Raw genomic sequence first — 12,617 nt, 5'->3', positions numbered from 1 at the left:
TGCTTTGTTGGGATTATTGGTAATTTTATTATACAATTTAGTTGCAGTGGACAGAGACAGAGACAAAGAACAATTTCAAACTCACTATGCTCGGAGACAAATTCCAAGCGACTGGTGATAGATATGTAGCAGCTGCAGGCCCAGTGGGTCAGTAGAAGTAAAGGTCCAATACATCTGCGAGTGAATGTTGCAATTCTCCCATCCTTGATCCCTGCGTTACGGAATCAGGGATACTCAACACATTGAAAAAAATCAATTCCCAAATCCAGGCAGAAAATGGTTCAGGATTGCCAACATTGAAGATTTTTAACATGAAGAGAATAACAGATCCGCGGTGGATCTACAATTTCAAATGTTCAGCGATTGGCATTCCGATCAGTAGTCACCATACATCAGGTGTCCATTTCTACAATTCCCCAATACAACTGGCACCGCTGATCCATCCACTTATCGGAAACACCAATGGGCATCCTTAAATGATTGGTGAATCATGGAAATTCTTAATTTTAAAAATCCCTGATTTGCTGATCTCATCCATTTTTGGGTAGGAATTTGGTTCCCATAGATTGCGTTGGGAACTTTGGATAGTTGACAGTCGGATAATCAGCGTTTTACTGTTAATACTTAGGGCTTAAAAAAAAAGATCCATACACTTACCTTGCCAATTTCATCTTTAAGCCTGTACTGATTGAGCTGCACACAGTCCTTTATAATAAGAAAATAATATATTGTTACACACTGATAGCTGAATGAGGATTGTGCACAGTGGCGTAACTATCTAAATTGCGCCCCCCGCCAAAAAATTTAGGCAGCGCCCCCCCCCCCAATACAGTTAACACATCCCCCGCCACCCATGCCACCCGTGCCTTAACCTCGGCTCGCTGTGCTTCGGTGCCAGGGACCCGCAAATTTTGTCTGTGCAGTGGTCTCGGCTCCCCTCCTGGCTTCGGTTGGTATGTAAACGGACCATTACAAAATTTCCGTCCCCATACAGCAGACAGAACTGTCTGCTGTATGGGGGCGGACATTTTATGATGGTCCATTTTAATTTCAGCAGAAGCCTGGAGGGGAGCCAGGACCGCTGTGCAGACAGTTAAATCTGCGGGTCCTGGTCGTAGCACAGCGGCATTACAATAGCCCCGCAGACACCCGGCGCTTACACCTACACAGCGCCTCCTCGCTACCGCGGGGTCTGCGGGGCTATTGTTATGCCACTGACTGTGCACCTTGAGCAAGAGACTTTGCAGTATGTTATATTTGAGAGACCTCATTTACCCCAGTTGGTAAATGCGGCCTCTGCAGAGAAGTGACTTATACTGTTTACTGCCATATATAAAAGCCATATTAATACTTTAGAAGAAAAAGTAAACTAACATTTAAAAAAAATTATAGTAATTTTGCATACAAAATATACAAATAAAAACAGATAGGGGCAAATTCAATTGGCTGTGGGGTATAGCCTGTACTATTCCAAGAGTGATGGTAAGCCGCAGAGAGCGCACTTAATGCAGATTTTTGTTGACAGCTTTAGAAGCGGCAAGAATGTTAAAAGCACCTGCTGAGGTATATCACATGGGGTAATTCTGAAAATTTAATCTAGAAAATATGGGTTATGCACATTAGGCCCACAGGCTGATTTAATCTACCCCATAGAGTAATTACACACACACAAACACACAGGTAGGTGCGGCGGCACTTGGGGCTTCAGGCATAAAGATGGTCACACAGTCCTAGTTATTGTGCACTATAACTAGGACTGTGTTTCCATCTTTATACCAGCATCCTAAAGTGCCACCGCACCTAGTGTTACATTGGGGCCAGTGTGTTACACTTGCCTCGGAAGGCATCGGACTCATCACTTCTTCATAGCCAGGGAGAGCCGGCAAGTTGATTTCCGAGTGTAACCGCTCCTACAATAAGCATGTCTGGGACACTTACATTCTTTGCTGTTATCGTGCGGTTGTTGAACCGCTGACTGTGGTACGTTACCCTGCACCTGCCTAAACATGGAAAGTTTGTTTTAACTAAAACCTTGTCTATCTTTAAATACTGCACTATGGAGCGCTCTTGTTTTTTCCTTTAGATTTACTTACACCTGTGGAATCCAGGTGACTTGGAGCTGCCGGGTGAAAAACAGACCCTAAGGGGATTGAAGTCTTTGGACGGGTTGATTAACCCTTTTGTCCGTGGTTCTTTCCATTCATTTTTCTTGAGGTTTTTTTGCGCACTTATTTTCTTGTGTATATATATATATAATATCATACCTCCCAACAGTCCCGATTTTATCGGGACAGTCCCGATTTTATCGGGACAGTCCCGATTGTCAGGGCCTGTCCCGCTGTCCCACCCGCGGGCGGCAGTGTCCCGCGGTGTGGGGGGGCTGTTGGGAGTCCCCCCCGTCAGCTGCTAAGCAGCGGGGAATAAACGCTGTGCGCATGCGCACAGCGTCTATTCCCGCAGCCAGGGGGCTGGGGGCATGGCTAGAGGCTCACAGAGCCTCTGGGTCATGCCCCCATAGCGGCAAAATGGGGGCGTGGCCTCGCGAAAGAGCCGCGAGTATAGGCCACGCCCCCAAATTAGGCCACGGCCCCCGAAAATTTCAACGCGCCTCCGGCGCGCAGCAGCAGCGTCCCGTCTGCTGCACGCGCAAAGTTGGGAGGTATGTAATATATATAGATATTATAAATAAATTCCAGCATCAATAAAGCAGGTAGTCAGAGACTAAAGGCCTTCATACACTAAGCCAATTTGGTCTGATTTCAGCCGATTGCGCCAATCGGGACGATAAATCGGACCAAATCGGCTGTCCCAGACATGCGCAGTCCCATGCGCATTGGACTTGTGTCGGATGGTTGGACCTGCTGGCCGTCCGACCACCTGACCTTGGACCTCCCTCCTGGTGACGAGACGGGTGGGAAGCAGGGAAGCATTTGATCCATCACAACAAATTGTGACAGATCGCATGGGTCCCTGCCGCCTGGGAAGGCCCCGGGCGGCTCGCAGGGTATTGCGTGTCCGTACACTGCTGCAAGACATTGCAGCAGTGTATGGGCACCTTAAGTGCAGTTTGCAGTTAAAAATAAACTTACAATTGTTAAGAAAATAATCTGGAAGCCTGTGTCCCTTCCTCGGTGACAAGCACTTCCTGCTAACGTGCCTTAGGCCTTATTAAAAATAGGTGTTTTGCATGAGCTGTCTGACAAAATTCTTTCCTGTGTGCCAAAGATCTTGTGACATTATCTTCATGTGATCATCGCACAAATCTAGTAGTGTGATGTCACACAATAGCACCGTTAGGCACACTTCAGACAGCATATTAAAGAATCATATTCATTATTAATAGTTATTTATATGGTGCCTATATTACAGAGAGCACTTTACAGGGTCGACGACGACCCGATTTACAGGACTACAGTTTTACAGGTATACTATCGGCTGTAAGCTTGCGAGCTAGGGCCCTCCTACCTTTATGACTGTCTGTAAATACCAGGTTTGTTTTATCAAGGTTTAAAATTGTAAAGCTCAACAGAATTTGCTGTTTCATATAAGAAACATAATAATAATAATAATAATAATAATAATAATTAGTGTAAACTGGGTGTATTGGTCCCCAGTAGCGCACGCAGGGGGGGTTTCTGAGTACCCAGAACCCCCCCAGGAGTCTACTGACCCTAGCCTGAAAGCTGAGGGTCCCCTCTTTCCATGGGTACAAGAATTTTAAAAATCGGCCCTTGGGAACTGGAGATATCTGACTTCAAATCAGTGGTCCCCATCCAAGCCTGTTAATTGCTCTTCCCAGTCAGATATTTCAGGTTCTGTCTGACTTAGAGTTTTTCTGAGGTATGTTCCAAAAGCTGGGACTCTCCCCCTTTGATGGACACTAGCAGCTTGTCTCTACTTTTCCCAGAACCAGAGATATCAGCCTTCCAGCAGCTGGTTACTGCTCCAGCTCCACACACCTGGTATATAGTTTTATATACTCGTTGGCAGATTGCTCTGCCTCCTGAACTCTGATCCCCTAGTACCATTTGATAGGTGGGATTCTCTAGTTTTTAATTCCATTAAAATCTAAGAAATCTATTTATGGGAACTGGAGATATCTGCAGTCAAGCAAGCTGTCCTCCCACCAGAAAATTATGAATAATATTACTATACACCCCTCCTCTGCGTATTGAACATCCTCTACCACCCTGGAAGTTATGTACCAGGGCCCCTTCATTAAGCCCAATGCCCCCTTCTCGAACCCCACCTCCCACCATCTGTACAGTAAAGGGGTAATTAGTGAAAATTACTGATCCAGGCCGTAGATGCTGAGCGGTTGATATAATACCCCCTACCACCCGCGGGACATCAAAGCTTCCCCCACCCCTATCGCTGGAGGATCGGTAGGGGCCCCAATACATTGCTATGGCCAGGGGTCTACACTGCTGTTGACACCCCTGTATGTATATATATATATATATATATATATATATATATATATATATATATATATAATTATTATTACTTATATACATTTGGACTATCTATAATACTTTAACTGACCCGGCATATACTGGGTCACCTAAGTTTCCATCTCCGTGATTTGCTCCGCCCCTCTGGAAACCCCCTTCTGAAAATCCTGCGTTTGCCACTGGTCCCAAATGTTTTATTTTTTGTTTCAGAGAATTGACCCTGCTCACAGATGTGGGAGTGGTGCCTAACTACAGAACCTAATTTCAGGATCTTCAGAAGAGAGAGAAGAAAAATGCACAACATAGTATTTACTTTTTATTGTGATGGGATACAGTATGATTATTCTGATTCTACAATACCATATATATAATCGAGTATAAGCCTACTTTTTCAGAACATTTTTTATGCTGAAAAAGCCCCCCTCGGCTTATACTCGAGTGAGGGTCCCACTTATAAATCACTATAAAAATAACGTATTGCCTCATTAAGCTCAAGAAGATTGCAACTGTGTCAGATGTAGGAGCAACAAGAGCGGACATCTATGTGAGAGAGGTAAGCGCATGCTCTTTTGACTCTATTATTTTGTACTGTATACTCTATATAATGTTTTGAAGAAAGTTGGAAGTGAACATTTAAATTGGCGCTCACAGTCAGTGTAAGGCCTGTTTTGCACTGACATTATGCTGCTTTAAGTGTTCATATAGTTGCTCATCTCCCTCATTAGTTTAGCATTAACAATCTCCTTATCTCCCTCATTTCACCTAGCCCACATTACACTGTAACATTTTTGGGATAAAAGAAATGAGAGATAGATACATTTACATTGAATCATCAGCACCATTTACAAACTGCTCAGGGGCTCATCTACATTTGCATATAAGTAATTTTAAAAGATTCCTCTCAGATGTAGCAGTCCACACCCACACTTCTAGGTGCCACGTTCACAATCTCTTTTCACAATCTCCCCATATATGGAACTAGACACGCCCTTTGGGTAGAGCATGACACACACCCTCAATGGGGCACTGTGCAAAATTCTACTACCAACTATAATCTCCCTGAAACTAGTTTTCAAAAGTCGGCAAGTATGATTGTTTATCTCCATACCACTGATATTTATGCATATAACAACTAATTGAGACTTTTTCTGCTGGGCTGCAGTATATTTGGAATTCACTTTAAGCACTGTATATAACTAGGCTATATAGTTCGTACAGTCTTTATTAACAGATATGTATTACACTTAATATTTTAGACTACAGTTGCATATGAACACATATTATTTTATGTGCAATCAGAGAAATATTACTTTGCATAATAATAGAATTTTTAATTTTGAACTGCATCAAAGTGGTTCTTTTGTCCCTTTTTATTGAAAATTTTGCTTGTAAACAAGACATTTAGTGCATACATAACAATGTTAGTGTACAATTACTGCAAGAGTATACATACATAAGAAGCATAACCATACGCGTTTACATTAGTGTCTGGTACAATATTTCTGGCATAGTTGATGTATATATAATTTGTGTCACTCACAAAGACTCGCGGCTCATATGGCCCCTAGATATCAGGGTGGTCTTGATGAGGATTTAGATTTGCCGGTCACACCCCCTACAAAGGAGCGCTCCACAACATCCAAGCAGAGTGATGGTCAACCAACACCAACATTGAGATGCATGTGGGAAGAGTCCTCTTTTGTCCCTTTACCTATTAACCCTAGCATATGCCTGTCCAGCCAATTAGCTCCTTACTGACTTTTTTCAAACAGCCTGTAACAGGGCAGTTAGGATATTATTGGCTGGACGTTTATCTCTCTTTATTACCCTTGCATTTATCTCTTGTTAAGGCTTTATACATCTACCCCAATGTCGTTGCTGATTTTCCATCGTACATAACTCTAGAACGCCGACTGGAATTAACCACTGTTTTGGGCCAGTTAATGCAGTGATATTATAACAGTGCTGATATCTGGTGGGGTTTTTTATGGCATACTTAAAAGTGAAAAAAAAGTTTAGTGTATTGTGTTTTATCACAGTGCCGAACACATCTTCCATAAAAGTGGAATTTTTAGTCAGATGTCTGTTTCTGTATTTGCCCTGTCAACAACAATTTACATATATATATATATTTGAATATATACTGTAAAATGTAATTTCATGGTGTTTCAATAAAACATTTAACAAAAAAGTGGAATTTTTGTGCCCAAAACTGCAATTCAGGTAGCAAATTGTGACCTCCATTAAACTCCAGATAAGAGTTATTACATAACTAAACTAGGTCAGGTTATTACATCCCTTTTTACGGTATGTCTCAGTCCAGTGCACAAACATCTTATTAAATGACTACAAAAGTAAAAAAAAATCTGTTATTCATCCATGTTCTGGATTGTGTTGTTTCCAATTCTACTTGTAACATTTTGACAATTCTGTAAGATGGAAATATGCTTACCTGGAAACCCGTAATGGAAACTCGGTGAGACTCTATTGTTGGTCTCCGTGGCAAACGTGGAGAAGACTGTGGTGAAGTCACAGGAGAATATGGAAGAGATGGGTAAATATATCGCCCATTCATGGCTAAATTATCATTTGGAGACTGAGCAGATGGGGAACGTTCCTGAAGTGAAAGTTTTCTATTGGACATGTTGAGTTTGCCCCTCTGATCCTTATTGTCTTTTGGAAGCCCTTCAGTGTTTTCTGTCATAAACCCGCTTTCAGTAAGTCTATGAAAATCAAGTCCTTCATTACAGTTATCTTGGAGGTCTCCTTCCTGATGTCCTTTTTGCCCATTCTGACCAAGTTCTCTCTCAGAAATACTAGATTCATATTCTGTGACCACGATTAGCGATTCCATTCCAATGTCTAAACTCAGCGCCGAGAAACTACAGACAATGTGAGGCTGACTTGTTGTTTCATGGTCATCTTGCAGGATGGACCTCTCAGTAGAAGCCCTCTTGGACACGCATGATGACATGGTGTACAACCAAGCTTCACGCACTAACTTGATGTGATCACATTGGAACCTAGAAACATAACATATATAAAATTAAAAAGAGTTTCAGTTAAGAAGTGGCAGATAAATCAGTCCATTTCTCAATAAGGTAAAAAGGCTAATTTCATACCATGATAAAGTTACATAAATGTACTGTGACCTACACCAACAAATCAGCTATTCTCTTACATTAATGAAATGTGAAGTACACTTGCAGATCACAAAAGTAGACAGTAAACAGATAGTAAAATAAATCGGGATACATGTGTAGTAGAAAATATGCCAGAAATGTCAACATCCAAAAAGTGATCCATTCTTAAAAACAAAAAAGTGATCTTGCAGGTGATGGTGTGGCAATAAGAAGTAAAGAGCAAATATATGCCAAAGGAAAAGTTAACTCAATCTAAAAGACCCCCCAGATGGCCAAAAACAAGAAATGTGTTACTAAAAAAGGGAGGGAACATTTTGAGAGGCCAACTAAGGGCTCTAAGTTTTGTGGAGAACTTCAAATATTCAGAGCCACATATGCAATGAAAGGCCTTCTTGGCATCTAAAGTAAAGTAGTGATCAAATGTTGCAGGGGAAGAGGCGGACCACGGCGCACGTTGCGTAGCGCGGGATGACGCGCTCCCACCTCCCTCCCCCTCCGGCGGGTATGGAAGCCCGATGACGGAGCCAGGCTGCCGATCCCTGCTGCGGGCTACGTTTCTCCCGCATGCCTCCTAAGCTGACCCGATTTGCTGTCTGAGCCCTGGGGGAGAGCAACGCTCCGGAGTAAGCTGCACGTGGACACAGCATCAGCACGCGCCTGCCGAAAGCCCGGGACATCTGGCGTCCACGTGAGTGGCATCTCTCCAGTGCAGTTTGGCGCGTGTGAGGATACCTTAGCCTGGATCCCGTCTGCCCGAATAGCCCGGGTCCTGCCCCTTAGTGGGAGAATTATTGTGTGATCCGCAGTCTGGCTTGGTGTTTGGTCTGCTCGAAGTTTGTGGCTGACGTGCCTGAAGATTCTGGCCGCATTCGTTATCTGCTGTAACCGTGAGTGCCCTGATTCAGTGTGTGATAAGTGGATGTAAGGTGCTCAGACCGGACCCATTATGCCCTTATGAGTCGGCGACTATAAATATAACCGGCATCTCCGGTGAAGCAGGGCACGACAAAGCAGGCTAGAGCTTAATAACCCTGGACTGAGACACCGGCCCTCTGCCCACTGTTTATTTGTTCATTTGGGGCTAACGGTGTGTGCGGTTAAGGCTGGCGTTAGTGACTATTATTTATATCATCAAGGAAGCAGGTGGCTTCATTCTGTCTGATGAGCATGGGAAAGACAGGTCAAACTGCGGCCGCTGCCAGGCTGGAGAGGTATGCCAGAACCCAGGTCCAAACCCAGCCGGGAGGTAGTTCCCGTACATCAACTCCCACATCTTCCCCCAACAAGGGAGATGGGGCCCAGGCTACGCCGGACATTACCTTGCAGCAGGTTATTGAAGCTATAAATAAATGTGAGACCCGCCTTGCGGAACAGCTGGGCAAGGTACAGTCGGATATTATGTTAATTCGACAAGACGCTGAAAAAATGAGAGAACGAATGACAGAGGCCGAGGCCCGTATTTCATCCCTAGAGGATATGACCACCCCTCTAAACTCTCAAATTAAAAGCATCTCCTCACAAGTGGGGGAGTTGAAGTTAAAACTTACGGACATGGAAGGGCGGTTGCGAAGGAGTAATGTCCGATTTCTAGGTTTTGACGAAAGAGTGGAGGGTAAAGAGCCGGAAAAGTTTCTAGAGGACTGGCTGGTCCAAACGTTTGGAAGACAGGTTTTTTCCCCCCAGTTTGCGATTGAGCGGGCCCACCGTATTCCAGGGAGACCCCCTGTGCCAGGGGCTTTACCACGAATAATTATTGCCAAGTTCTTGCATTTCAAGGACAGAGATACTCTTCTGCGGCTGGCTAGGGATAAGGGGGACTTGGGACATAATGGGAAGAAGATTTCCACTTTTCCCGATTTTCCCTTGGAGGTCCAGAGGGACAGAATGAGGTTCAAACTGGTTAAAGCCCGCTTGCGAGATTTGAACATTCAGTTTAATATGTTATACCCCTCCAAATTGAGAGTGGTGGTTGATGGTGTGTCTAACATTTTCTTCTCCCCAGGTGATGTTGCGGAATGGCTAGACCGCTTATATCCTGGAAAGCGTCAAGTCTTGGTTAGCTAAATTGGTGGTGGGTCCCTTATGTGGAGACTTGGGGGGCTACGTTTTGATATCGGCTTTACTGGTGGCCTGGAAGTAAATCAGGCCGGGGGAAGGGGGGAGTTGGGAGGGGTCCTTTTGTGGTTACTAGACTAAGCCTCAAAAAAGGGGGGGGGGGTACGTGTTGTATTGGGGTAGGTATGCCCTTGGATGGGCCTACAGGGAGGGGGGAGGAGGGTCGGGGTTGTGTAGTTGTATGTTTTAAGTGTGTTGGGAAACCTACGTGGTCCGGTCACCTCCAAGAATGTTTAGATTTGATGTTGGGATCATTACTATTGTTACTGGCTGGGGTGGGAAATAACTTATTTGAATCTTTATGGGAGTACGGTTTTTGTCATGGAATGTTAGGGGCCTGAATGACAGGGTCAAGAGGGCGACTGTTTTGGGTCAATGTAAGAAGTATGAGGCAGAGATAATATGCCTCCAAGAAACCCACTTATGTGCTGGAAAGTCTTCTGCCCTGAAACGGCCCTGGATTGGTTCAGTCATTCATGCCCCATTTACTAATATGTCTAGGGGGGTTGCTATATTAATTAAGAAATCCTTAGCATTTTCTCTCGGTAGCCATCAAATTGATCCGGGGGGGCGGTATATTTTTATGGAGGGCCGTATCGATCAGATCCAGTTGTGTATATTGGCGGTCTATATTCCTCCCCCTTTTTCTTATGATGTTATCAAGAAGGCAGTGGAATTTGCGGCTTGCTTCCCTCGTGCCTCGGTTGTATGCCTTGGCGACTTCAACAAAGTCCTAGATTCTAGATTAGATAGATGGAGGCCGGGTGTGCACCCGACGCATGAGGGCAGCAAGTTTAGGGATTTCATCCAAGAGGTGGGATGGTGGGACCCGTGGAGGCTAAAAAATCCCGATCGTAAACAATTCTCATGTTATTCGGACTCACATAGGGTATTCTCGCGGTTGGATTTGGTGTTTTTGTCCAAAGACCTTTTGAACAAAGTTCAGATGGTCGAATACAAGTCACGTGGTATTTCGGACCATTCCCCGATCATGCTGGTCCTGGAGCTGGCTAAGCAGGCTGGATACAGGAGTTGGAAATTGCAGCCTTTTTGGCTTACACAAATGGGCGAGGGTGAGGAAGTGGAGCAGTTAATGGAAGAGTATTTTCAGCTGAATTTAGGTACGGCTTGTGGTTCCATTGTATGGGACTCCTTCAAAGCCTATGTGAGGGGGGTGCTTATTAAGAAGATTGCCTATGCAAAAAAGAAATATCGGGGGGAGTCGGACAGATTGGAGGGCAGGGCAGGGGAACTTGAAAATAACTACGTGGCCAGTGGGCTGGAGGTGGATAGGACGGTATGGCAGGAGGCTCTTAATGATTGGCGTGATTACGTTCAAGACGCCGCATGTCGGAGAGTCAAAATCGGGGATCATAGGCGCTACGTAGAGTCGGATCGTGGTGGGAAATGGCTAGCGTTGATGGCCAAGAACGAACGTCCCTCCAATCTCATTTCTGAGATTAAGGAGGACAACGGTAATATTTTGACGGATACTCCCACCATTGTATCTAGCTTTGTGTCATATTATAAAAAACTGTATACGTCCCAGTCCGTGAACAGTAGTGAAACTGTGGCTGACTATCTGGGGTCATTGGAACTCCCGAAATTGGTCGGGGCCTCCAAGGAAATATTGGATTCTCCTATTACATTAGAGGAGGTAACATCGGTAATCCAGGCTCTCCCCCGTAACAAGGCCCCGGGATTAGACGGGTTACCAGGGGAATTTTACATAAAATACTCTAAGGTGCTAGCAACACCATTGTGGCATCTGCTGGGCGACGTTCAGGTTCAAGGTAGGCTTCCGCCCTCTATGGAAGAAGCGTACATAACTATGATTCCAAAGGCCGGGAAAGATCCCTCCCGGATCGAATCCTACCGACCGATATCTATCATGTCCACGGACGCAAAAATTTTTGCAAAAATACTAGCCAATCGCCTGGGGAGGGTGTTGGATGAAATTGTACATCCAGATCAAACTGGGTTCCGACCCGGAAAATCGACCGCGATTAACCTCAGGAGGGTTCTATCATATATTCAAATTATTAAACTGGGTAATAAATCAGCGGCAGTGGCGTCATTTGATGCCAGTAGAGCGTTCGATGTAATTGAATGGGAGTACCTATGGCCGGTTTTAAGAGCTTATGGCATAGGGGAGGGGTTTATTGGTTGGATTAAATTGTTATACCGGCAGCCATTAGCCCGAATTTCGATCAATGGGTTTACCTCCCCCTCGTTTTCACTGGCTAGGGGCACTAGGCAGGGGTGTCCACTGTCCCCGCTGTTGTTTGCGGTAGCAGTGGAGCCCCTGGCTCACATACTCAGGAAAGAGCTGGGTTGCCATAATAAAGCTGGGAGCAAACTGGTTTCTCTGTACGCCGACGATCTCCTCATTGGTTCGGATGATCCGGATGTTGATCTACCAGTAATCATTGATCTCCTGGAGGAATTTGGGGGTATTTCAGGCATCAAAATGAACTGGGACAAGTCCCATGTAATGTACTTGGGCCCTGCGACTCCCGGCATCCAGCCTGCTTGTCCGATAAAGTCCTCCAATAGATTTAAATACCTGGGTGTTATGATTTCTGATAACCCGCGGGATTACATTGCGGATAATCTGAGGCCGGTAGTAAGGGAAATTAAAGCTAAGTGTCGAAGATGGGTGGGACTACCTCTGTCGCAACTCGGGAGGGTGAACCTGGTAAAAATGTGTATGCAACCGAAATTGCTGTACCTGCTTCTCCAATCCCCGTGCTATATAAGTATAAAATTCTTCCACGAGCTAAATAGTGTGCTCTCGTCGTTCATTTGGAAAAATAAAAGCCCAAGGATTAGGTTATCTACTTTAAGTCGTGATAGAAGTGAAGGCGGTCTCGCCCTCCCTGATTTTAGACTTTATTATTACTCG

The 12,617-nt window shown here is 44.7% G+C and overlaps 1 protein-coding gene across 3 annotated transcripts in view; it reads right to left on the bottom strand.

Annotated features, from left to right (window-relative positions):
- The window catches only part of CAMKK2 (calcium/calmodulin dependent protein kinase kinase 2), a 133,989-nt gene that overhangs the window by 69,277 nt on the left and 52,095 nt on the right, over positions 1 to 12,617 (bottom strand). For all 3 annotated transcript variants that reach the window (XM_083151371.1, XM_083151369.1, XM_083151370.1), the window contains exons 2-3: positions 6,907 to 7,477; positions 658 to 705 (exon numbers count right to left, since the gene is read on the bottom strand). In XM_083151371.1, the coding sequence (XP_083007497.1) occupies positions 658 to 705; positions 6,907 to 7,428 (570 nt within the window). In that variant the 5' untranslated portion in view covers positions 7,429 to 7,477. The remainder of the gene's footprint in view (positions 1 to 657; positions 706 to 6,906; positions 7,478 to 12,617) is intronic.

This window comes from Crinia signifera, chromosome 1, assembly GCF_055691185.1.
Source record: "Crinia signifera chromosome 1, ASM5569118v1, whole genome shotgun sequence".
Taxonomy (NCBI): Eukaryota; Metazoa; Chordata; class Amphibia; order Anura; family Myobatrachidae; genus Crinia; species Crinia signifera.
This window is presented reverse-complemented; position numbering and strand designations above follow the sequence as displayed.